At 39.5% G+C, this 25,748-nt stretch overlaps 1 protein-coding gene across 2 annotated transcripts in view; it reads right to left on the bottom strand.

Annotated features, from left to right (window-relative positions):
* The window catches only part of CD2AP (CD2 associated protein), an 85,114-nt gene that overhangs the window by 38,064 nt on the left and 21,302 nt on the right, over nt 1–25,748 (bottom strand). For both annotated transcript variants that reach the window (XM_052809570.1, XM_052809568.1), the window contains exons 2-4: nt 22,913–23,073; nt 7,547–7,700; nt 3,730–3,830 (exon numbers count right to left, since the gene is read on the bottom strand). In XM_052809570.1, the coding sequence (XP_052665530.1) occupies nt 3,730–3,830; nt 7,547–7,700; nt 22,913–23,073 (416 nt within the window). The remainder of the gene's footprint in view (nt 1–3,729; nt 3,831–7,546; nt 7,701–22,912; nt 23,074–25,748) is intronic.

The following is a 25,748-nucleotide window of genomic DNA, read 5'->3' as shown; positions in this document are numbered from 1 at the left end:
TTGCTATTCACAAAACAACTCATTTTTCATTTTTGCACTGGAAATAAACCTGTTCAGGAATTAGGGAACATAATGACTCTACTGCTCAGTTATGTGCTTGTATTCCTGGTGTGTCATTTACACTGCAATACTTCAAAGTTTAATGGAACATTTATCTGGAATGCCCCACGGTCCAAAGCAGAACAAGCAAAAGCTGGGCATACATAGCTAAAGGTGTAAAACAATGTCAGAAGACTAAGAATTGTGCTCTTCAAATTTATGAACAGTTTTCAAAATGTCTTAAATAAATCAAATGTATTTGCCTAATGAGCACTATTTTAAAAACTGTAAGATAAATTTTCAAAATATTTCATTTTGATTGCTGTTTTGTGGCTGGAAAGCTGTTTTTAGATAAGAAAGAAAAGCAACAGGAAAAAAAACCCAAACCAGCAGTTGTTTACAAAATCTTTTTTTAGCCTTATTTTGTAGGTCACTATGCCTGACACACAGGCATAGTTTTTAAATGCTAGCCTACCTCCGGGCAAGCAGAATGCATGCCTGGCAGCTACAGAGACAGACAGGCAATGAAAAGAGAATGATTATTTTTAAAGACATCCTGGTGCTCAAATATAGTTTTGCTCTGGTTGGTTCAAATTCAGAGTCTGGTCCTCTGAAACAAATTTTAAGCATAAGATTACTGGCAAGCGCTGACCAGGCTCTGGCACCTCGTGCTTTACATAATACACTACAGAAAACTAAAATTCAAATGCCTTGACTCACCCATACTACACCCATGAGCCATGAGAAAGGGACTTTTAATGCTTACGATACAGCAAGCAACTCAAGCATCCATTTATTCTTCTGCCAAAAAATAAGGTCAGCAAAGCACTTTACAGGCTTGCAAGGCAAAGCGATGCCAGTTCAGAGACAGCCAGGAATAAAACAAAAATTTCTTGAGTGTAATTGCTTCAGCCTCCTCACCACACTGTCTTTAAAAAAACTGACTACTGTATTACCAGAAAAGGTACCTTTAATTGACATTAACAAAACAGGTAAAAAAAAAAAACCAACCTTTTGCATGCTTTGGTGGAGAACATCTGTGCATCTCTGAGCGCTAGCAATACAGATGACAATTTCACAACTGTTATCTTCCATTTCAAAATCTTACCACATGATACAATTTCCACAAGAGGGAGTTACAGCTCTGGTACATACATCAGTCCTTTTTTTGAGCGTGAATTCCATCAACTTATTTCTATAAGATGACAAAAACTCAAACTTCTGAACAAGGGGCGGGGGGGGGAGCTGAAACAAGCAGTTTTGCCAATCTGATTTTATTTTTTGTTAATAAAAACTCCACTAATGGAGTCATATGAATTTCAATTATGCTTGATAACACAGCATGCAAATACTAAAAATATAATACTACAAAAATAAATCTGCTATTTAGTGTTGCATCTGACAGGAGCAGGGGAAAGATATGAGGAAGAAACAAAAGTTGTGCAGCACTGACACAGTTATCACACGTACTTTATGCGTGTATTATGCACACAAAACCCACATGTTCTGTAAACAAAAAACCCTGCGGATTCAGCCAGCACAACAAGAGCCTTTTTCCCTAAAAGCTACTTCTGATTCTTGTAGTCTGCTCTCTTCAATATTAGCCATTTAATTTCTGAACCCATTGGCCTCCACCTTTGATTTCACAATCAGTAGTGTCAGCTGTAACTACTCAGTTCATGAATACAATTGCAAGGGTTAAATACTGAATTATTCTCAGGTAATTGGTAGAACTGACCCCCTTGTGGAGCTGATTTTACCTTATTTTCTCCATGAAAAAAGTGACTAAGTGATCTTTCATTGAAGTAACAGTTATGAGTTATCTGCATATATATAAACAGCACCTTTTATATATAAATGGAAGCAAAGATAGTCTCACAGTAGCGAAGACAAATTACCTATGACAAGTTACCCCAGCGTATCGCACAACCAATGGATGGTATTTTCTACCATTCTTCACATTTCTGGTCCATGAGTACAGTTTTGTGAAGCAGCCCTAGCCCACACCTGTCAGGTCTATTCTAGACCATCATAAATACAGTGTGTAAACAGCTCTGTGCTAATAGTTAGCTACAATATTTTTCTACCGGGTAGCATTTGCTTAAAAATTTGATTAACAGTTTCTCTCAGAAGTAGCAAAGGCTGGGTACTACAAACATGTATTTTCAAATCATTAGGAAAAGGAAGAAACATGGGGACAGACAAAAAAAAAATTAAAAGAATAAAATAAAATCCCTGCTTCCTTAAGAAAGCAGATGAGGAAACGCTTTGATCTTTTTATTCTGTTTGGCTACTTGGTCATCTCTGATACATCACACTGAACACCCCTCCCCAAATAATTCCAGATGTTGACATGTACGACCCGAAATGGCAGCTTCCGCAACAGTTTACTGCACATGCTCTCTCTTCTGAATGGATATGTCGGACCATTCAAAGTCATTACTGCTGTGTACAGGCACTACCCACAAATTAAACTGGTGAGGTTATCTGGGGCACTCCTTTACAAAACACCCACACACAATGGTATTTATGAAACTGATTTTAGTGAGCAGGTTTCACAAGTCACTTGCTCTGTTTATTCAAAGAGAACAAATTCTAGAAGTCATTAGTGCAAATGCATCTAAAAGCATAACTTTTTCCTTGCTAGAAGAATGGAAAAGTCCTTCCTGGCAACTGTCGGGATCCTGGAGAGTTAGCACTCTCTTCAAAAGTAGTCATGCATGTGAAAAACACAATCTCATAAAGCTACTTAAAAAGCACCACCAGACACATGGCTAGAAAGAAAGGTTCAATCTTCTCCATCCTCAGACCCTCAGGGAGGTAGTAAGAAGAGATGGCACCAGTGAAGGTCAGAGCATGCTGTGCAGAAGTTTTCCACCTAGTTCTGAAAAGGTTCTGTCCACGATCGCTCTGGTCTTTTCTGCAGGTTCCCTGACAGATTTCACTCTTGTAAGAGATACTCTTCTGACATTCCAGCCTCCCACAACACAAGTTGCTATCGAATGGAACAGACACCAAGGAAACACGTAGGTAGGAAAAGATAAGAAACTCCCAACCCCAAACCCCTACTCAAATACATAGGGCCATTGCCATCAAATTCTGAACATCAAGATGTATCTTTAACTGTATGTCTTAGCCAGTGGAAAAGGAAGGCAATAGAAATAACAACATGTTGTTGAGTGCATTTGTATGCTGCATATTTTTGTGCAAGTGGGTTGAAGTATATTGTACTACATGTATAGGCTTCTGTGCTGAATACTGTTACTATTAGTTCAAAGCTTCAACAAGTTTGCAAGAAAGCATGAAACTGGAAAATCAGGTCAAATAACATTTTTCACCTAAACCAAGTTAGAGTATGTCAACTTCAAGGCAACTGATCCAACAGTTTTAGCATAAGCATCCTAAAAACAAGGATCACATAGACAGGGCCAAAGGACTGTAAAAGTCTTTCAAAAAAGGAATCTGTGTAACAGATCACAACTTATTGCTGCAATGATCAAATACTTCCCCTAAACATTTAGCATTCATTGATTTAGGATTAGATCCTGAGAGAAAGAACTAAAACTATTAGCTTCAGAAACGCTACTTTCCATGCTATTTTTCCAACATCCTTTTAATTCAAGTAATCAGCCAAAAAAACAATTTGACTTTTGGCCACAAAGAGATGATAAGCTCTGTAAAACAGCTTACCTCTTCATTGATGTCGATCACATCCCCCAGCTTGAGTTCCAGCTCATCCTCATTCTGTGGGACGTATTCAAAGAGCACTTTGCACTGCCGCTTCTTGGACCCTAATTAAAGGGAAATGGCAAAAGTAAGAACATTTGCAAAGGAAAACTAGTTTTTCCCTACACTCAGCTCCTGAGGATCAAATCTGACCAGAAGACCCATAAACTATCCCAAAAAGCTACGTAGCTTTTGCTGCTGGTTTTCCAGTTTGCTTGTGTCGCTTTAGGCTAGTAAGCCATATCTTAGACAGATATGCTGATTACAAACAAACACACACTACACCGCCAATTACCAACATGCTATAAAAAACATGTTGACACAAGCAAGTCAGATAAATCCCCACTGCAATGACTTTTCAAGCTATTTCCTGCCCAAAATCTGCAAGAATGACAACCACTGCCAGTTGCAGTGTTAGCACCTGCTTGGAAGAAAATGTGCAAGTTTGCACCTCCAGTCTTTAAGCAATCCTGAAAAAGTAACACATGTTTTGTTCTGCACAACACTGAAGTGCGGATAGCCTTTCTGCTCTCTAACAAAGACCTTGCTAACCACAGGTCTGCTAACATTGCTAACATTTGCCTGGCTCGTATTTCAAAATCCAAACTCATTTTTATCTGCAAATGCAAAACACCTTCCTTTTCTCAGTGCCAGTATGGAGTCAAGAAATTCAACCTAAGCTTCAATTAGCAGTGTTTGACAAAGGCAAAATTAAAATAAAGTGCAGTCTTTAGAGTTTGCCACATATCATTAAAGCTTTTCAGGCATTAAAAAGACAAAATAACATCACGAAAGGGGAGAGCATTGAAGTGGCTTCCAACAACCCCTCCAGCCAGAGCAGTGTGAACCTATGATTGCACAATTACTCTGTACGTATCCTGGAGTGATGCTACTGCTGAACCTGGAGGGTTTAAGCTCTCCAAACAAGAGGCCATGCCTTCAGACATTTTCCACAACAGAGCAGCCAGCATGCTTTTGAAAGAAATTGTCATCCTGAGCTATGACCCACACACTCCCTATCCTCCTCAAAAACAGTCTGCCACGGTTTAAGTGAAAATATGAATCAAAAGCTTGAAATGGTAAAGCTTAATCTTATAGGAGCTGTATAATTTCCATATTCTTTCTTATACTTTGCACTCCTTCCATACTCAAGCTTCAACAATTAAGATTAGCTGTGTAAAAACATTTCAAAATACAGATACTGCCTCCAAGATTGATCCTTGTCTTATTATAGCAGCATTGAAAGTCCAAAGTCAGACATTTAGAAGACTGCCACACCCAGCGACCTCAGTACAAAACATGCCAGGCGTCTAAGTAATATTCAGCATCTGAAATTTCTGAGAGAGGGCTCACCAAATCAAGAATTTTCTATATGCTGGTTTATGGTCTGTGCTCTAAAGAGCTTAAAAGGGGCAGGAAACAAATAAACCAAAAGTACGAAGGTCTATGGATTATTTCTAATAACACATAATTGCCCACATAATACACCCTTCTTTTAACTCCACTGAAACTCATACATCAGCCAAGAGGGATTGTTGGGTTAACAGTAATTGCAATAAACGGTTCACTGGCCTTTACTACCTCCTACAGCACTTTCAAGGGCTCCTCTTTTGTATGAGATTAACTGATAGCAAAAAAAGGCAAATTAAAAAGTCATGGCCATTTGGTATAAATCCGATCTCAGCATTCCTTTTCATATCAGAATTCTATCTAAATGGGGAAGAGGGGGAAAAAACAAACCCACAGATGAATTTCACATCCAGAACTCTCTCACCTGAGGTCTGTTTTGAGTGATACCCAGTTTAGGAAGTACTGCCTTCCAGTTTTGAAAGTCCCTAGATTAACCTCAGAAGCTAACCGATCCGCACAGAAAATAACACTCCAGCTTCATGTGGTGCCACAGGACTGCTGGGCTGGCAGTGCCAGGGCAATTCTGTCTGTTTCCAAAACAACTTGTCTGGCTTCAGGTTTTATTTGTTTTGTACAGTGTAAACCAAATTTAGCCCTTTGTTGCAGTAATTTCGCACACCTTCTGTATTTTCCTTTTCCTGAATAAAAGCAGTCATCTAACTGACAGGAATACTGCCTGCAGCTTACTACACACCTGATATAAAATACCTGAATTCAGCGAGAGCTGCACATGAGAACAACACAAAGGACTTCCCAGGCAGAGACAACCTACCTCAGCGCACATTGGAAACTTGCTATTAAAGCAGCTTAACTTTGTTTTTAACTTTGTAAACCTCATATTACCAGGTTAGGAACCTGAAACAGAAAGACTCCTAAGCACTGGAAACCTTTTGAAAGGAGTGAGCGACAGCCCAGGCACAGAGCAAACAGGATCTGCAGGAGCTGTTTAAACAGTCTTTCACAAAAGAGGGAACAGCAAGTAAAATGGAAACGCAGAGACTGTCATTGCGCCAAGTAAACGGTTGCGTGCTTAAAAGAAGGTGCTTGAACACCATTTTCTTGTAGGAGAATAAGACTAGCCAGGGCACTACAGTGTTTGAGACCAAGTCATACCTACTACCCTGGCCACAGCCACCAGCATGAGGACAAGACATGCTGAATATGGGATTGTTGCAAGGTTGGGGAAACCAGAATGAGTAGCCAACACCTGAACCAGTATCAGATCATGTTCACAGAACCACAGTATCCTAGAATATCTCGAGTTGGAAGAACCCATAAGGATCATGTTGATTCCCTTTCAGAACCTGGTTGCATTAATCTAGGAACACCGTTAATCTTTCAGGCTAGATTTTCAAAAGCCTGCTGATAGAAACATCTAACAGGCATATACGTGCTATTGCCAACATGCATATACAAATCAGATTTACTAAAGTGATTTTGAAGGTAACATCCTTAGTTGCCTAGAAGAAGATTCCAACAAATCTGTAAATCTGGTGGTCCCGTTTCAGGGCTCTAAAAGATGACTAGTGGCTCTTCTCCTTTTATGGGCAAAAACTCAAAGCATAAACATACCAGAAACAGTAAGTTCTGAATTCTTTCTTTTAAAAAAAGCAAGCTTAAATCATAAATGCCTGCAATCTCTTATAAGAGAGAGGAAGCCAGTGTAATTTAGAGCAATGTCTCTTGTATGAATGAGGTGTCCAAATACAAATCACAAGTCAATTTTCTGGATGCAGGGAATGCTGAGTTTTCTGCTCTAGGTTTTAGTCACCTTGATTTAAATACTGGCATTAAAACATAGAAACCACAGATATGGAGGCACCAAGTCTGCATTCCTGACCATCCTGGGGGCTGCAGTTACAATCAAAGGAAGACCACTACTTGCTCTTAGACACCACCAACTCCACCTTATTTCATACTAGAAGCAAGCCTACCAAACAAGAGGAACCTGAACTACAGAGTGTTTCCTTGCCACAAAGCCCTGAATTTGTAGCAAAACTTTTACATTTAAGAGAAATGACCACAGGAATATTTTTGATTATCGTGAACAGGCCTGCAGTTCTCATTCAAGTACCTGACAATATGAGCAGAGCTCACATGAAGTTACAGAGCAACTCTCTGGAATCTGGAAGGGATCTAAGTCCTGTTCCCAGGAAAATTTATCCCTATTGCTGCTGTTAAGAACTACATATAAGCTTTCTGCCCGTGCATCTAGGAGCAGAATTTGGCTTAGAATCAAAATTTTTGCTCTTATGCCTCTAGTTTTCCATACAACTTTAAAACCAAGTCAGACATTAAATAATTCATGTTTATTAAAAAAAAAAGTACGTCAGCAGCTTACGCAATTGAAGGAATTGGAAAGACTACATACTCTTCTTGATGCTTTTGGACGGGGGATGAGGCTGAAATCCTCCTGCTGGAAGCCCATAGTTGCTCATACGCTGCACAAGACTGGCTACATTGCCAGATTTCTCTCTCCTGACTGGTATGGCATCATCCTTGGGCTCTACATCCTTCTTAACTTCCTGAAACAAGAGATTTAAAAGACTGAGAGGCCATTTAAATTAACCAAGAGGTCAGTGTTTCTAGACAGGCACTCCATAGACTAACAGATTTCAGGTACTTACCATTTGGTGTGTAATGATGTATTATACTCAAAAATCATGGCATTCTGCAACTAAGGCCTGAATAACACTAAAGGCCTGAATAAACTTGACCCTTCCATACAATCACATTAGTAAGCAGGTAAGCTGATGTGCTGGGAAAATTCAAGTAACAGGGGCAGTATTTTAGCCATCTATTCCAACCCTAAGAAAAGTAACTTTGAGGCCAGAAGTCCCATACTGCAACTCTTAAGTCACAGGCTACTTCAGTGACAGACCCATAGGGTAGGGCACTAAAAATATTTTAGTATTTAAAACTGTATTAGGTGATCAACTCTGCCTCAGAAAGCTCAAAGGTTGTTTGTTGACAAGATGCAGTCATACAGCTGAAAGACATGAGTGGAAAAGAGAGTGACATACAAGGAAGAGTGGGAGGATGTGAGGGGAAAGGTGTAGGAGGAAAGTAACAGAGACATCATTTTTCTGATAATTTTCTCCCACCTTCCTATCTTTCCAAATTAAAGTGTTAGCATTGGAATGGAATGTGCCAATCGAGTAAGAAGCCTATAAACAAGAAAGCATCAGTTCTTCACAGAAACGGCCATGTACTCAGCAGTTACTCCGCTGCATCAGCTCACTAAATGAGACTCCACCAGAGAACAGATACTCTGAAAGAAAGAAATCATCACTTTGCACAAGAAAAAGCCCATTAAGTCAGATCAATGGCCTATCTAGTGCAGAACACAGCTCCCAGCAGCCGCAATCCCAGACACTCTTTAGAGAGCTAGCCCACAACCCAGATCCTCCTACATTCCCAGTGCACCAATAAGGGTTTCATTAAGGAGATACCTCCCCTCCTCTCTCCCCTTCATGCTGACTCTCATCAGTGACTTGTCAGGATGGAGAAGTACTTTGCTTCTTAAGTATCTTCCAATCCATACAAGAATTTTTCCTTCAGTCTCACAGCAACTTCATGCCTTCAATAACTTGGAGAATTTTATCAAAGACTTTGACAACCCAAGTGTTACCTCTGCTGAATCTTGCGCACCTGTGTGCTAAGACCCTCAAAGCCTATCAGCTATCCCACCACCACAGCATTACAATGTCTTGAGGAAAGCAAACACCCATAAGTACTTTGCAGCTTTTTGTAATCCACTTCTGAACAACTCTTACATCCACCATCAGTAGCCACTGGTTAACAACTCCACTAGTTATTGAAGCTGTAGCTGCAATAAAATATTTAATAATATTTGAAAATAATATTGGCAATGCATATATATACACTTGCTAATGTTGTGTGAACTCTTAAACATGAGCTTTAAGACAACAAAACCCATGCATTGATGAAATGCCAGAAATATGAGAAACATATTCACCAGGACCTATCCGGTGCTTTCTGGAACATTAACACCCAGGTTACTTACTGCAGCTGTCCAGCTGGAAAACTCAGCAGGTCTGGAAATCTACTGATGCTTTCAAACATACTATGAACCTCAAGTCAAACACTCCACAGCACCTTCCTATTTCCCAAAAGAGCAGAGCAAGTAGAAGCAAGACTACAGACAGCACAATTTTTCCTCCCACTCATCTACATTACATAAAGAGGCTTTTCAGAAAACAGGTGAGTAGTTCCTGCTGTTACTCTCCTTCATCCACAAGGACTTCTGCCCCAGAAATCTTAGCTCTGCTGAGATCCCATCTTGCAAGTGAAAAAAAAAAAAAAAACAAAAACAAAAAACAAAAGTCAAACCCCAAAACTCCAGAATAGCGCAGCATCATGTCTACCTCCCATTTGAGTAGACATTTCACATTTCAAAGACTTTGTCATTCTCAGTCTTATAGTTGGTTTTTGGCCAGTTACTTGCAAGTCTGATAAACCATAAGGAATTCAATTTGGCTACAGCTGAAAAGTTTGCCACCTCCAAAACACCTTTCTAGGTGCCTTACTGACAAGGCCATTCTGCTCAAATGAAAAACATACTGGCACTTGAAAATTTTCCTAGAATGGATCTGTCCCTGGATTTTTAAAATTACAACCTTTTGCTATGCAATTTATACAACCTCCAAAAGCTTCCAGCTGCTCCAGAACTAATGTTTCCCCAGTTAACCAGTTTCTCAATCATAATGCTCTTCGGTAAGGAGTCAGTGCCAGGCTCCTTCCCCAGGTTTGCACTTACACAAGACTTCAGAAGTTGCTGCTGCAATAATTTTGTGAAAAGCAGAGATGCAAAAGAGAAATGGGGAAGACATACACAGGTGGCCTGGTCAAAAGCATGACCTACTACTTCTAATAAATTAAAAAAAAAGAAAAAGAAAAAACACAAACCACTTCCAAATGCTAGAACAGGTTGTAAGGTAAGCATCACTATCAGTAATTTGTAGTATGGACAACATACTTTTAAGTCCAGCAGTATTATCAAAGGCAGCAAAGTAATTGATAGGTTACAAACAACAGGAAACTATTTGAGACAAAAAGCAGTGACCACAACAAAAGACGAAAGGCCCAAAAATGAAAGAAGGAATGCTTGAACAACTTTCTTGCCTGACTTGAGTCAGTAATTGAAGTGGTGACAGGTAGGAAATACCCAAAGTCTAAAACACAAGATTAGCAATGGCAAATATAACAGAAAATATAGTGGAATTAGATTAAAAGATAATATCTAAAATAATTCTGTGAGTAACAGTTACATGAAGAAAATATTGCAAACAGATTCAAAAGCTGAAGATTTATTTAAGAATTTCATTAGCAGAAACCAGAAAGAATGATCGAGCACTGGGCGAGACTGGTACCACCAGACCTTCCCAATACAGCTAAGATATGAAAGTTGAATACTTCAATACGCAGTTAAAAGAAACCTTCCTAATCTAATACATATAAAAGGAAAGAGGATGCAAGGAAAAATCAATATGCCTATGTGAAAAAAAAACCATGAGCAGAGCACTGCAAACAACTAGAAAAGGTTTGCAATAAATACACACGGGTAAAGAACCGATGCCAGCCATGCTTGAATCAGAGAGTGGATGGTGACATTTTACTTCACATATCAGAAAGCACGCCGTGACCATAGCATCAAGTGAAGCAGCTTTGCAACAAGGGAAAGAAAAATAACTACACAAGAGTCTACCACTACAGCAACCAGTGATAAGTCTAGTTTTGACAAAGAACTACAGAAGAAGGCGTTAGTAAGCAGTGAATGGATAAGCCAACAACTGCTTTCTTTATCTTTAACCTACTAACCTTTAGAACATCCTTGTAAAGTAAGGACAATTTTTTTTTTCTTCTTGTTAAAGAGGAACTGCAGCATTAATTATCCTCCCTCAGGGCATTAAAACCCACATTAAAACCAAACCAAGTTAAAGCAAATTCCGGAATCCCTGGTCTCCATACCCGCATGTGGTCCACTACACCACAAACTTGTATTTCACATCAGTTCTCTAACAGTAGGAAACTGCTCTAAGATTCATTTTCAAAAGCACATATCAGGATCCTGACATATGTATCCATCACCACTGCCAGCAATTTCATCCTGAGCATCATTGCTATGACTCTGTCCTTTTGGACACGTTAAGTTTTTACACAGGAAGTAATTTCTAAACAAGACACATATCGGTTTGGATCTCTGAAAAGTGACACCAACTGATGCAAACATTAACAGATGCCCCATTAATAACATTAGTAAGAGTCTGCAACTAACGTTAAATGTTAATAAGAGTCTACAATTCTTACATCTCTGCCCGAACAGCTGGCCTGAATTTCAGTGGTTGGAAAACAACACTGCCCACAGGTCTCATCTCCCAGGTACCACTATAACCAACCTGAACATGCCCAAGACTCCTATTCATTGGCTTCACAACAAGTAAGGCATTTTTCTTTCTTTGTTTTTATTGTTTTTTTAAGTCAGCCTCATACATCCAAACTATCAGAGAGTCTGTGCTGTGACAGTACCAACAAAAAACCTCCGGGACACTTCAGCTTGTTCTGAGATGAGGCCACCACCAGCTGCCAGCCAGCAAAACCAAAATGAAAATATGACATTAACTGCAGCTGGAAATTTTAATATTTTTATTATGCCAGCCTGCTGCAGTTCAAGGCTTGTCAGTGTTTCCATTAGCAACATAGATTTTATGCATTTATGACTTGGCAGTAGAAGGTCAATACAGACTGTCTCTTGGCATAAAACGCACTCAACTGGGAAGTAACCACCCACTCTTTCTGTTGCAAACTACAACACTAGTCATAAAGGTTTGAAGTTTTCATAATCTCCACTAAACGTGTATTTCACAACAATTGCAAGATTTGCTGAAATCACTACAGGCTGACGTGCAAAAATGCATATAATCCAACTCAATAGCAAAAAAAGATTGGGGTGATCTTAAGGGGCTATTATTTTAATTGCACCTGTCACAGTTTAACAATTCATCAGGGAAATGTATGTATTTATATATACGTAAAATCTCAAAATCACTTAGGTACAGCAACATGTGAAACAAGAATTATTCTTCTTTATACACAGACAAAAGATTAACATATCTAAATTCATCTATAGCCTCATGATGCCCATTAAAATAATCAAATAAGCAGGCGGTCCTGACCTACTTTTTAAGCGAACAAGCAAGCAGCCTTCCCACCATCAGCTGCTTGCCCACACATCGCTCCAGCAGGGACAGCAGGATCCTACCCACTTCCCTCACCAGAAGCAAAGAGCACTAAAATCAGTGGGGCACTGGAGATAGAGAAGCAAGTCAGACCGTCTGAAAGGCCATCAGGAATAGATGGTTGTAAATACGAAGTCTATTCCTGAATTACAGGGCACAGAGAAGTTCATTATCCAGCAAACCTAAATCCTTAGCTAGATTCTTCAAGCATAAATATTAAGACTTTAGCTGCCCATCTCCTTCTATATATATCATTATACCAAGAACAATCATCTTTAGACTTCTTACATTATTTCCACTGCAAACTACAAAACATCAGCTTGTACAACAGCACTGTGCATTTCTGTTATTGGCTGAGTACACTTTAAAGCAAGACCTCAAGCAGCAGAAAATGGTCTCAATCTCTAAAGAGGCTGAGATGAATAATACATGAAGGTAAATGTCTGAGCCTCCACATACGATTATCTCATCTCTTTTCTTCCCCTCTTCTCATTTCTTTTCTTCCCCATCACAACAGCAATAAAGAACCCATGGACTGGCAAATTAAGATTACAATTCATATTTTACTGGGCAGAAAATAAGCAAGTCAGAATTGAACCTGTCACTTATTTTAGGGGAGAGGGAGGAATTGGAAGCTTGCGATAAATCTACAGGCAATAGCTTTGTACAAGTTTACCTCTTCCCCTCACAGCCTGCAAAACCCCATCACTGAAAAATAACACATACATATGTGTGTGACAGTATACAAATACGTATAAAAATCTGTACAGCTGCATACAGATGAGATATTGTCAGCCATAATCTGTTCAAGTGCAATGAAACACCGTGGTTCCTGGAACACAAAAGTCTTCACATAGCTAATTATTTAAGCACCCATTACCTCTTGCATTTATAGTCTTATTTACAGCAACAGCCAGGCAGGCACCAGGCAGCTTTAACAGCTCCAGTCTCTTGAATCTAAGATATCCCATGTCCTTTCATTTTGCCAGTATCTCCTCCTTGAATAGAAAAAGATGTCTTCTCATCATCAATGCAGGCACCCACAGAGGTGAAATATTTAATAAAGGCAAAAAAGGAAAGATAAGTAATTTGCAGCTATTCCTGTCTGACCCATTCCTTTGCCACACCTGCCATGAACTAAGGGGACAACTCAAGATAATTTACGAACCAAAACAGATGCTCCTGAGGTCCTTCCCTGGAGCATTCAGGAGGTCAGAGCAGGTACTACCTCCCAACCGGAGAGCTCAGCTGGGAGAGGTCACAAGCTGCCCTTGACTCCCCAGAGGATTAAATGTATTATTGAAACTAGAAACAAATCACTTTAAAGATGAAAATAGTACCATCTGAAGAATGGACAAACTTGATAACCTTTGTTTTGCAAGACAAATTACCTCCTGGGCAGTTTAACATGTGTTACGGGTTGGGTTTTTTTGGCTTAATTTATGGCCAAAGAAGGGACTGTTTAACAGTAAATCACTGGGTTTATTTTTTAAGTGCTGACCCATGATCAGGCTGAACCAACAGTAAGGCAGCATCACTCCTTGTCTTTGCCTCTTCCAAAACTGAAATTGCTTCATATTCTGACTTCTGTACACCCCAGTCAAAGGCATTTCTGTTCAAGTCTAAGGTTAGAAAAAAGTTTCCAGCTGACACGAATCCCTAGCAGTTTTCACAGGAGCTACAGACACATACTGCTATGGGAGCAACTGTTGCTGTAGTTCCTCAACACAGCACACCACTCGCTCAAAGGCCATTATTGGCTGAGCACGGCTTTGGAAATTCCCCTAAATGTTTCTTTTAAGAGTTTTACGCAGAGCTATGCATTTGCATCCAAAGTTTTCGCATGCTTCGAACATAAGAGTACAGAAAGCAAGGATGCAAAGTCTTGGTAGATAAACTTCTCTACCATCAAGCGATGCCAGAAGACATCTGTGGACAGTCTCTGTGCATAGCAGAGTTTCATAAATGCTTGGAGAAGTATTTTTAGAAAGTTGAATTATTAATATTTGTGTCTGCTCAGATTCAAGTCACAATTTCTAACTTTTTCCCCCCAAGAATAAAATATATTTAGCTACAGAAGTGACTCAAGCCAGGCTCACACTTCTCCGGTTTGCAGACAGAACCCCAGCATTTCCTTCTATTAAATCACACCCGCATCACGTCACCCAGCATGAAGTTTAACAAGTTACCAATATTTTTACATGTGTTATAATCTATGCTAAATATATATCATATAATCATACTGCCTCCCTGTTAGGAAGAAAGGCATCATCAGCCACGCAAGTTATCACTTCTTTCTCACAATACATAACGTGGAATAAGCAGGATCGCTGGGAAGCATAAGAAAATTACTGAGTCACTTCAGACTTACAGACTAAAACTTGAAAAGCACAGCAGTCAGATCACCAGGCCTACCAACAGCGGAGCAAAGAATCCTAAATTAACAGGAGTAACTAAAGGAAGCACAGATGTTTACATCAATGTTTCCCAACCATTTAATTAAGGAAAAAAAGTTAGTCTTAAAATACTTCTAAAAAATAATACCTAAATAACATTTTATGGTGCTGCCACATTCACAGCCAGATAAAAACTTCTTAAAATGTTAATTGCATTTCTTTTCTATTCTACTTGCTTATACATATCAAAAATTAATTATATTTCTTGTAGTTGTTTTATAGACTAACAGCTAATGTCCTGTCAACCACCAGTCACAAAATACTGCTTTAGATCAATGAAACCAAGAATCGCACATGGCAGAGGGCAAGACATAGATCCAGCTCCCGCAGCACATCATGTTTTATCAAGCTTCCCCCACAAGGGCAGGCAGGAAGACACATTTCTTTCCCTTTTCCCAGTTAAGTGCCTCTATTGCTGCTCTAGAGAAATGTGTGATCCATTAACCACCACAGGTCCACTTTGATGTTTAACTCAGAACATCCTTTGTTCCTTCTCACCATCTTCCTGGTTTCCTGCATCTGCTGTCGTACTCAGCTTTTCTTCCCCGCATCCCTTTTCCAGGGCACCCATCTCTTTCCAATCCCTGTAAAACCTCCAGCACTTCACTCGTGGCCACCTCTGCACAAAGGTTAAAGCAAGTTAAAACATTGCCACATCTACGTCCCATCAGAACTCTTGCCTAAGACACAAAATTACATGCTTAAGAGATTTGCTGAATAAGGGCTAAAAATATAAATCTCAAAATCTCAGTGGAGATTAAAAGAGGTTTAAAGATTAAGTTTTATCAAAGATTCACACATTAACTATCACTTTTAACTGAAAATGCATCTTGCTTTCTGCTCCTGTTTTGTAAGCAGCTAGGTGACAGGGCAACTGCCCATCATCATCAGTTTCTAAGTTTGAAAGCTTATTACACCAAGTCCAAAGCTCATGAACTCACATACATACACTAAAATAATATTTTTAGAAAATGAAAAGTATGCAAAAAGCTTGTTCAGCATAAAAAACATTTACCACACCTAACTTTGAGATCAGCTCATAACATTAGATAGAGCCCAGTGTTCAAGGAAGGAAAACATACATTCAAAAATAAATTTAATACTGAAAACACTACGGTACAAGAGAGCTAACTTCCCTCCTCCAAAACAATGACCCACCCAAAAAAAAAAAAATTCACAAGTGGTGCAAATGTTACAAGATGACAGGCCAGATAAGCTAGCCTCACGCAAGTTTAAGTTTCAAGTTCACAAGTAGCTTACTCCATTCAACCTCATAAAAAAAAGCAAGAGAACAGATTTAATATTAACCATGTTGGGTGTACACACATGTTGATTTATTAGACATATGGCAGAGTACTAAAAATACAGCTCTGAAATCCATGCCCAGAGCCTCCCAAGATGTAACAAACATTACATATTACAGTACCTGGATAACTGACCTTCTTGGTATTATTACATATGCTAATTCCAGAGTACATATTTATGGCTGTATTTTAGACTTCTATATACAGTCAAGGTTAGTTTTCTGCACACGTCCAGTCAATTATTGCTGACCAAGATGCTGGCGATGCTTTGTGGAGTTAACTCAGTGATGGCTGCAAACACCATCTGATGGAACACACCCTGTTTGCAAGCTTCCAGCCAGAGAATGGTTACCTTTCCCTGCTGCTCAGAGAGGAAGTTATAAAGCTACGCACAAATCAAGTGTAAAAACTAAATAAGGAAGGACAAAAGAGCAGACTGTTTCATGTCATTAAAGGAATAACTATTTGTACATACCTGTTGTCCCTTCCAGACTAGCTTGTGCAACAAACCATTACACCCAAACTGAACAGCACGATGAATATCCAGGAGTGTGCAGTTACAACAGAGTAACATCACAAGCCAATATGCCATTTAGAGAAGCAAGAGGCACGTGTACAATCAAGAAACTTGGATAACTCAAATCAGAGAGAATAATTAGTATATCAAGCAGGATTCTCATAAGTCATTAATCACGTTTTATCCTGCCAACCTTCGGAACAGTACCTCAAGTTCTCTTCCATACCAGTACTGCCACCGAGGCAAAATTTAGGAGCTCTTTTCATTTCTCCCGTGCTCTTGGCAACACAGTATTTTAAAATACAGAATATATAAATATTTTTTTAAATATTAAATATTAGAAGAAGCACCAGTGTTTTCTTCTTTCTGTGTTCACATTCAGCCACGGAAAGACTTCACAATGCTACAGGTTTTTACTCTTGCAGTGAAACAACAATTTGCAAATGCAAACTGAAACCTTCTTGACAGGTGATTTTTTAAAACTTTTTAAAGCACAGGTGCTTATCTAGAACAGGGAATGGGCCACATCATTTCACCAAATTTTCTGTATTTAACTTTTTGTTTGTAGTTAACTTTTAAGGAAAGCATCTATGACATTTCAGATCTAATAATCCATCAAAATAAATAATACATATAGCCACATAACTTTCTCACACCATATCTTTCTAATCAACATACCTATACTGCCTTGGAATATGAAATAATTTACACATCCCCAACCAAAACCAATAAGGCAGTAAAATTCCAGTGTGGACATAGTGACGATACAAAAAGACCACCTGGCACACAGGTGCCCACAAGGGGCTGTGCTGGCCTACCTGTGTGAGCAACAGCAGCTCTACAGTGCAAAGTCTCAGACCATCTGCAGACTCAAATCAACCTCAAGACTTTGCTTTGCCCCTCTTCATGCCAGATACTGTCAGCTTGCAGAAGGAATTCACAGGGTTGGAACCTGACTGGTATAAACCCAAGCAGTCAATCCAGTGATTCAACTGCAAAAGTCACAGGAGTAAGAACAATACATGATGAGCTCTGAATCCCAGCAAAAGCTCTTATATATGACTATATGCCTATATATTGGTGCCATTGGCTGTATCTGCAATGTTTTCAGCTGGTTTTGGTTTTGGTTTTTTTAGTATTTTTAGAAACAATGGTTCCCCCATCAGAAGAAAGGCTCACCCAAGCCATTTATCCTGACATTCCGGTTGGAAGAAACCTGTTTCCTTGTTTATTCAGGCCAAAATAGCTGGCTAGTAGAGACCTGTCTCTCACCCCACAAGCACAGGAATCATTATCACCATTCTCGCAAATCCCAGACACATGCCAATGGACAGGATTAGTGGGAGCAGCTCAGGCGAACCCACATGGCACCCCCTGATAACACACTCTCCAGTGGCACTATTTTCTCCAAAAGCCAGACGAAAAATCAGCAGGTACAATGGATGGCACCACCATATCGGCAACAGGTCTTAAAGCTTCAGCCTGAACACTCAGCTTCACTCCCTGCCAGGAGACAAAGAGCCACCTTACACCCATCCTTTCCCTCATATACTCAGCACTGAAACCAAAATTACTTAATATGGCTTTCTATCTTGCATGTTATCTTTGTTTCTGAAAACCAAGAACTGCCAACCTCAAAGCACGCATGACCATCTTACTGGCAGAGCTGCCTACCTCTCCCTGGGAAGGTAATGACACCTCCGTGCTCCTCAGTCTCACCTCCCTACACAACTCACTGCAATGACAGTTTCCTCAAAACAACAATAAAGCAAAGGAAAAAGCTGTATAAACTGAAATATCATTTGACTGATAGGATTGTTAAATTACTGCATATCTAATTTTCTCCAAGCCTTACCTGGATGCAAAGAATTCAGACAGAACACCTAGCAGAGGAGCAAACCCCAAATTTCTAGAAATAGATACGTGTTTTATTCCATTCTATAAAAACATCCTACTTACTTCAAACTAAATGCATGTGGCTTATCCTATATACATTGCTTAAAAGCTTGCGGTTATTAATCCGTTTTTTTAATTAATGTTACTACACTATTTAATTATGCCTAGGTTAGAATTAAGAACAACTCAGAAGAGAGTGACACTGTCTCACCCGCAATCCCTTCTGACTCCATGATTCCTGTTTAAAGTTCTGGGCGAGGTCAATTTTCTATTTTTGAAAATGGATTACAGAAGATGCTATGCTTGAAGGAGTTTTCAGCCAAAACTTCTCTCACCGGTTCACAGCACGCTCAGTGCTTAACAGCATCCCACCAGCAGGAACATAGGAAGGAGGCAGCAAAGATGCAGTCTTAAGAAGGTAGGTCAGCTGTGCTAATACTCTAAAGTTTTGGTCTAGGGGGGCTCTTAAGGGAAGGAAAGGGGCTTGGGTTTTGTTTTGTTTACATGGACAAACACATAGACCAGGAAGTTGAACGAGAAAGTAACTCCTAAAACCAAATCACCCCTTCTAAAAGAAATTCTTCATGCAAGCACCCTAGTTTGCAGTTCCTAAGCATCTCTATACAGTACAGCATGGTAGATAAGCTAAACCAAACTCAAGTAATTTTATTACACAAACAACTCTAAGGCCAACAATTTACATTATATATCAAATAAAATGTAAAAATTATATTGCAATCACAACTTTTAAATTTATGCTGCTGTTCACATTCATTGCCCTGAAGTGCAAAGTCTGTTTACGTTTGACATTAAGAACATATGGAAAATAAAGCAAGCTTACCACTTCCAAGGACATATTTGCTCGAACACACCCAGTGTTACAGGTTTTTTTATTTAGGGGGAGGAAGAAAAATGTCACAGCGAGCAAAGTTCACGTGTTAACCTGAAAAGGAACCAGGCTCAGCGATAAGCTAAGCAGGAGCAGCTGCACACACCTGCACAGGCAAAAAGTTTTCTCTGAACCAGCTCTATCACAGACACATCCTCCGCTAAGCGGGCAGCTGAAATGGTGCATATTCCAAACACACTTGTAGAAGCGTCCAGCTTGCTCACCAGAATGCCTCCGAAGCCTACTGGTGAACTTTTCTACCTTAACTGATGAAAGCTACTAATTAACCTATCCGCTGCTCCTCTCTCATTCAAGTTACAGCCTCGAGCTTATGATCGAACTGGTTTTACTACTGTGAAAAGCCATATTACTCACAATATAGCTAATTACAAAACTAAGATAGCAAGTTCTTAAAATCTTTAAGCTACGTACAGAGAACAACCTTCAAAAATGAGCCAAAGGATGAACACCAAATCATCACTTCCATCTTATCAACACAACAGTTGGCTGGAGAGTGAATAGAGCTACTAAAAATAAACAAACAAACAAACAACAAAATACAAACAAACAAAAAAAACCACAACCCAAAAACCAAAGAGTCTTCCACATCACACCCCTTAACATTCCCCAAAACCTCACACATTCAATCTAACAGGGTTACTGCACTGCTCTAACACATACTGGAGATGAATGTGTGCACATTTTGCATTGTGGTGAATTTTAGAAAGGAAAAGCCACTTTCAAAGAAAACAATAAAAGTCTGCTAGGTTTCCACTGCTGATTCCTTTCAGGAATTTGTGAAGTTGTTTATTTTAAATTGGCCATACAGGAAGAGGGAGGAAAATGGCAATAACAATGTCAGGAACAAGAACTCTAATTCAAGTATTTCAAGCCCACTAAAAGCATATATATACACAGTCCAAACATGAATTTCAAATCAGGTTTTGTTAATAAAATTGGAAATTTATGCACTCCAAAATCCAACACTGCAATACAGGCAGAAAAATCTTTAAAAAGGCCTAGTACTGAAAAGTGAATTCAAGGAAATGAGCTTCACAAGTGGGCAGTGTAGTTGCTTGTACTTTTTTTTTTTTTTTTTTTTAACCTACTTGTTTTCAACTATATAGTCACTGCAAGCTTCTCCACCATACCTGAGCTCTGGTTTCAGGACTGTTTTGGACATCCCACCCCCTGACCTGCCTCCCAACCTTTACAATACCTCCTGATCTCCATCCAGTGCAGTGACACCGTCACACTAGTATCTGAGGATATTTTGGAGGCTTTATGGGGTTCCCCTTAACTGAGTGTACCTGTTCTCTTTCTTTTAATGCAAAACAACCAAGTGGAAGTCAGCACCAAGAACTGCACCTTTTGGGACAGACCGTCTCAGACTGTTGGTTAACCCGTCAAGTGATGAGCTCACAGAAAATTCCCCGGTCCCAGCTGGCACTAGGAACTAAGCACCACCAAGCTCCGATCCTTCTGCAGGATCTCACCGCCAATGGGCAAAAAGTTTGGGTAGAAGCCAAAAAAGCCCAACCAAAAAGCTACCAACAGATGTTATAAGGTACCAAGCATCAGCATCACATCAGTATCCACAGGAAGCTTCCATACATTCCCTTCTGCATATGAAGCTATTTGCTGCATGACTTTAACAATTCAAAATGAAGTTGATAGCACTTGGTCTTACTTCAAACAGAAAAAGACACATTTGTCAAAGCATGCAAAGTCGAAATATGAGGAGTTGTGTACAATGTCAGTAAATCCTATGTGTTAGCGGAGCCCAGAAGGAGGGAACAGAAGGGGACTGATCCGCTTTAGCGGTGATGATACAGTCTGGATCCGGGGCACCCAGCACATCCAGGCGGCATGCAGCCATGATCCTCCTGTTGACATTTTGGTTGCCCTATCATCTCATCACTGCACGACAGTTGTCTAGCCTTTGCGTACCATCTTAAAAGTTCCCAAGATCAGCCTCATAACTGCAATCAACTCCAGCACCAAGAAAGCAAGTTATCACCTGTTGTCATGAAACCAAAGAGATTATTTTCTTGTACACTTCTTTCTACTTCTCCAAATCCCTATACCTTCTAGAAAACTGATTGTCCCCTGTAATTCAGGATATCTGACCATGCCATGCACATATTGAACAGCTGTATAGTTAAAAATACCTGGAGCAGAGATGCATAAAGATTTTTCAGGGTGGAGATAATTTAAAACAAAGTTTATAACAGCCACAGGTGCAGAAGGGCAAGAAAACACCCAACAAGTTTAGTATTTAACATGGAAACATGCCACATCTGATCACTCTGCTGTTCAGTAGAAAGACAGTCTTGATGACAGAAGAACCAGACAAGAGCCATGTCTGATGCTTTCTCCCTCTATGGCACTTGAGTGCTAATTAAGTACATCAACACGGTAATCATCAAAATACCATTTAAGGTAAAATTACTATTTATACAGGACTCAAAACTGGAAATGGATTTTGAACTAAACTACAAACAAGTTTAAAATATTAGACAAGTGACTAATAAATAGGTGCATACTCAGTATTACATTTAGAAAATTTGCAGAGAAAACAGGACGCAAACACAGAATAAATATAAAAGGTTAAATAAAAGGTTTGAGAAGCAATATCTCATAGCAGAAGACAACTACTGCAAGTCAGTCGCACATTGAGCGAGATAGAGATCCCAGAGAAGAGAATCATATTTAGAAAGATGATGACTAATCCGAAGACACGACCGTGCTGCAGCCCAATAGAGCACTTACATGGGGAGCCCAGTCAGGAAATCAAACAAGCTGAAAGCCAACCTGATTGCACAGTTACCTTTCAGCTGTACATGTTCCATTCCCTGCCCTGTCCCTTTGCAGGGTCACAAAAAAGGCAGTGCCAGCAGCACGGAGTCCAGGGTAGGGCAGAATTGCTCCTTAAGCAGCTTAATCCAGGCTGAAGCACCCACACAACCACAGTCTGAGGATGTAGTTTTTCATTATAGCCGAGCTGGCTGAACTGTGACCCCACTTTCTCCAACTCTCTCATGACTTGATGTCTTCTGTAGGGGTAGGTTTGAGGGTTTTTTGTGGTTTTGGTTTTTGCATCAGTTCATCTCACTAAAGCAGGTAACCATGGCTACAGACAACTGTTAGTGCACTGCAGCAGTAGGAAGGAGACAGAACATGCAGTGCAAGGGCACAGACCAAAAGAAATGCTAGAGTGAATAAGAACAGACAGCAGAACCTACTCAAACAAAAAAGGCCTTCAAAAGCGTACTAAAAAAAAAAAGATAATCCAAAAGGTCTTCCAGTGAAAAAAATTATCTTGTTACAAATACAACTAACATATTCTAACCATTTCAATAGTAACCAGCCTCCCGTACAATCACAGTAAAACCAAGTCAATGCAGAAAACTCACCTTGACAAAATTGTCAGGGAACATGCCCCTTTTGCCATTTAGTTCCCCTTCTAACCATCCTTCTTCTTCCAGTTTTTTCACATTCCTGATGACTTCCCCAACTCGGATCGTTAACTCATCGTCATGCACTGCATCATAATCATATTCCACAATATAGTCCACTAAAAAGAAAAAAAACAGAACAAAACAAAAAACCACAGTGAATGCAACTCAGACGTGGAAATGCAATGTGAAAGCCATGCAGGTACAAAAAGGCAGACCTAACAACAAATGCTAAGAACAAGTGTGTCCCTTACAGAAACATTCATTTGTGAATTGTAGTGTTTCCAGCCATTTTGGAGAGGGGAAAAAAACTGGACAGTCACCTATTAGTATAAAGTAAATTTAGGAATATGACACCAGGTCATATTTCGGTGGTGGTAGGTAGGTTTTTGCGCATGTGTGGTGGAAGGGATTGCTGGCAGTAGTTTTTGTCCCCCATCCCACCAAGTCCCAATCCAAGATATACCGATTATGAATCACTCCCCACAGGGCAAGCGTTTGTTACTCAATGCATGTTTGGGGCCAAAGAGGGAGAAAGGTTCAAATTATGCATGTATGGTATGTACATGCAACGCTTTGTCAATTCTTATGCTTGCATCTGCTATTGTATCTGCAAAAAACTGATTGCTGCACACACGATATTTTTGCAAGTTTGATCCAAGAAACGTAATACAGCCAGAAGGTGTGCAATTGACAAGATCACACAAATTCCACAGACATGTAAAAGGCACCCTCCTTCAGATTCATCTGGTTTTGTGTGAAGAAGAATAAGCACACAAGCTTTAATTTTAATATAATTAAGTTTACTCAGAGTAGCATAGCAATGTATTTACATACTTATCCATCTGTTGCACAAGATCCATGAGAGTTGCTTACTGACAGCTTGAGGCTTGTTTGGCAATAAAGGCTCATTTGTTCACCAAGAAATTCTGTTTATGCCAGAAATTTCCACAAACCTGCAGCAATCAAATAATCTTCTCTCTCCCTCGAATCCAGTCAGGATACCCAGGCACTACCAAACTTAACACTGTTCTCACTGAAACCTCCCTCTCCTCTGCAGACCACAGCAAACATGCATAAAGCCAAGAGCACAACAGGGTTAAAAGACAGAAATCCTGAATGGCTGTATAAGTTTTTTCCCAGGTTACTCTTTATTCTATCAGTGCATAATAATATCCAACAATTAATTCACAAATTAAGGATTCAAATGGGAGAAGTATTATTTCCTGGTATTGAACTTACAGCTCCATTAAATCAATGTATAATTTTGATCAAAACTCTCCACATATCAGAAGTGCTGTGGCACGCATGTTGCAACATAGCCTTTATCCCTCTGCTGCCTATAGATGAAGTCAGAAAAACCTTGGTAAAAAACAGAACTACATGATGGTACCATGAATACAAGAGAAGCTAGAATGATCTGTCTGGCAAAGTATTTTCTGAATACGCCCATTAACAAAGGAACCAGTCGAATATAAACATGAAGACTTAGTTTGCTTTTTTTCCTTTAAGAAAGAAAATTTGTTTTCTTCATTATGAACAGAAGTCATCACCAGAGTTATCTGCTCGTGATACACACTCTGGAACTCCTAACATAGTTTTTTTTTTTGTACTGTATACATTTATTTTTGCCAAACATATTCTCTAAGCTTGCTTCAAAGCATCGTATTTCCCCATTACTGCCTGCAGCAAGCATAGTAGTTTTGTCTTGCTTCTGCACTTAGTTGTCTTTTGAGTGGCTGACATGAAATATTGCCCAACAGATAGGAAATTCTGGCAGCCACAGATCATAAAGACAATGGCCATTCATCACCTATAGCCTAGAAATAAAAATGTCATCTTCTAACCAACTCAACCCAACCATTTTGGAAACTTAAAAATGCATTAAAAAGTAAAAATATCCATGTCACATATTTCTCTCATGATAAACTCTGTTTTTAAGCACATTAGCAGGTATTATATTTCAATATACACACTACAGGACAGTTTTACGAAGTTAAACATGGAAAATGGATCAGAACACAGTGTCAGTCATAGTAAATGCTTACAGCATCATAGACTACAACTCGAACTGCCAAACGCCTGGTCCTTTTTCCACTGAAGTAGTAGGTAATCATACCCACACTATGTCAACATGAACTAATTATTTTGAAAGCTTCTTTATTTCCTTGAGGGAACTTTTCTATATTTGCGATTGAAATGCACAACACATTCATTTTGGTCACCTTTCCAGACTGTAAAACATGGACTCGGTCATGCCAACAACCAAAGGAGGATCTCAAGACCTCCCAGTCATCATCCATGTGTCTCTGTGTTCCAAAGACAAATAGCAGTAAATGAACATCAGCTTTTTACGTTTGAAATTTAGGTGCTGAATTTCCTCTTTTATTTGTCAGTGATACATAATACTACCTTCACTCTCATGGATATGTACACAAAACAGATCTAAACTCTGCTTTCTCACCTGTAAAGTGGGAGGGGTCATAGGGAATGTCAAGATAGTTTCATCCCATATATTTTTTTTCCTGTGATGACACAGAAACAGCAAGAAGCTACACACCTCACTATTATGTGGTCCTTAAGAGGAACACTTAACAGTTTTGGTTTTCAATATTAGCAAGTAGCACTAGATGAACCGTCCAGGTAATTCAGACTGCAATGTGATGGGCAAGAAACCATTCTACTACCGAAACAGTCCAGGTAAAACAAGCCTCTGAAAAGTCTTCAAGCATAATATTCACCCAAGTAAAAAACAGTGTCCAGTGGTGACGGAAATGGTTTTAAGGAATCACAA

The sequence above is a fragment of the Harpia harpyja genome, chromosome 15 (assembly GCF_026419915.1).
Source record: "Harpia harpyja isolate bHarHar1 chromosome 15, bHarHar1 primary haplotype, whole genome shotgun sequence".
Taxonomy (NCBI): Eukaryota; Metazoa; Chordata; class Aves; order Accipitriformes; family Accipitridae; genus Harpia; species Harpia harpyja.
This window is presented reverse-complemented; position numbering and strand designations above follow the sequence as displayed.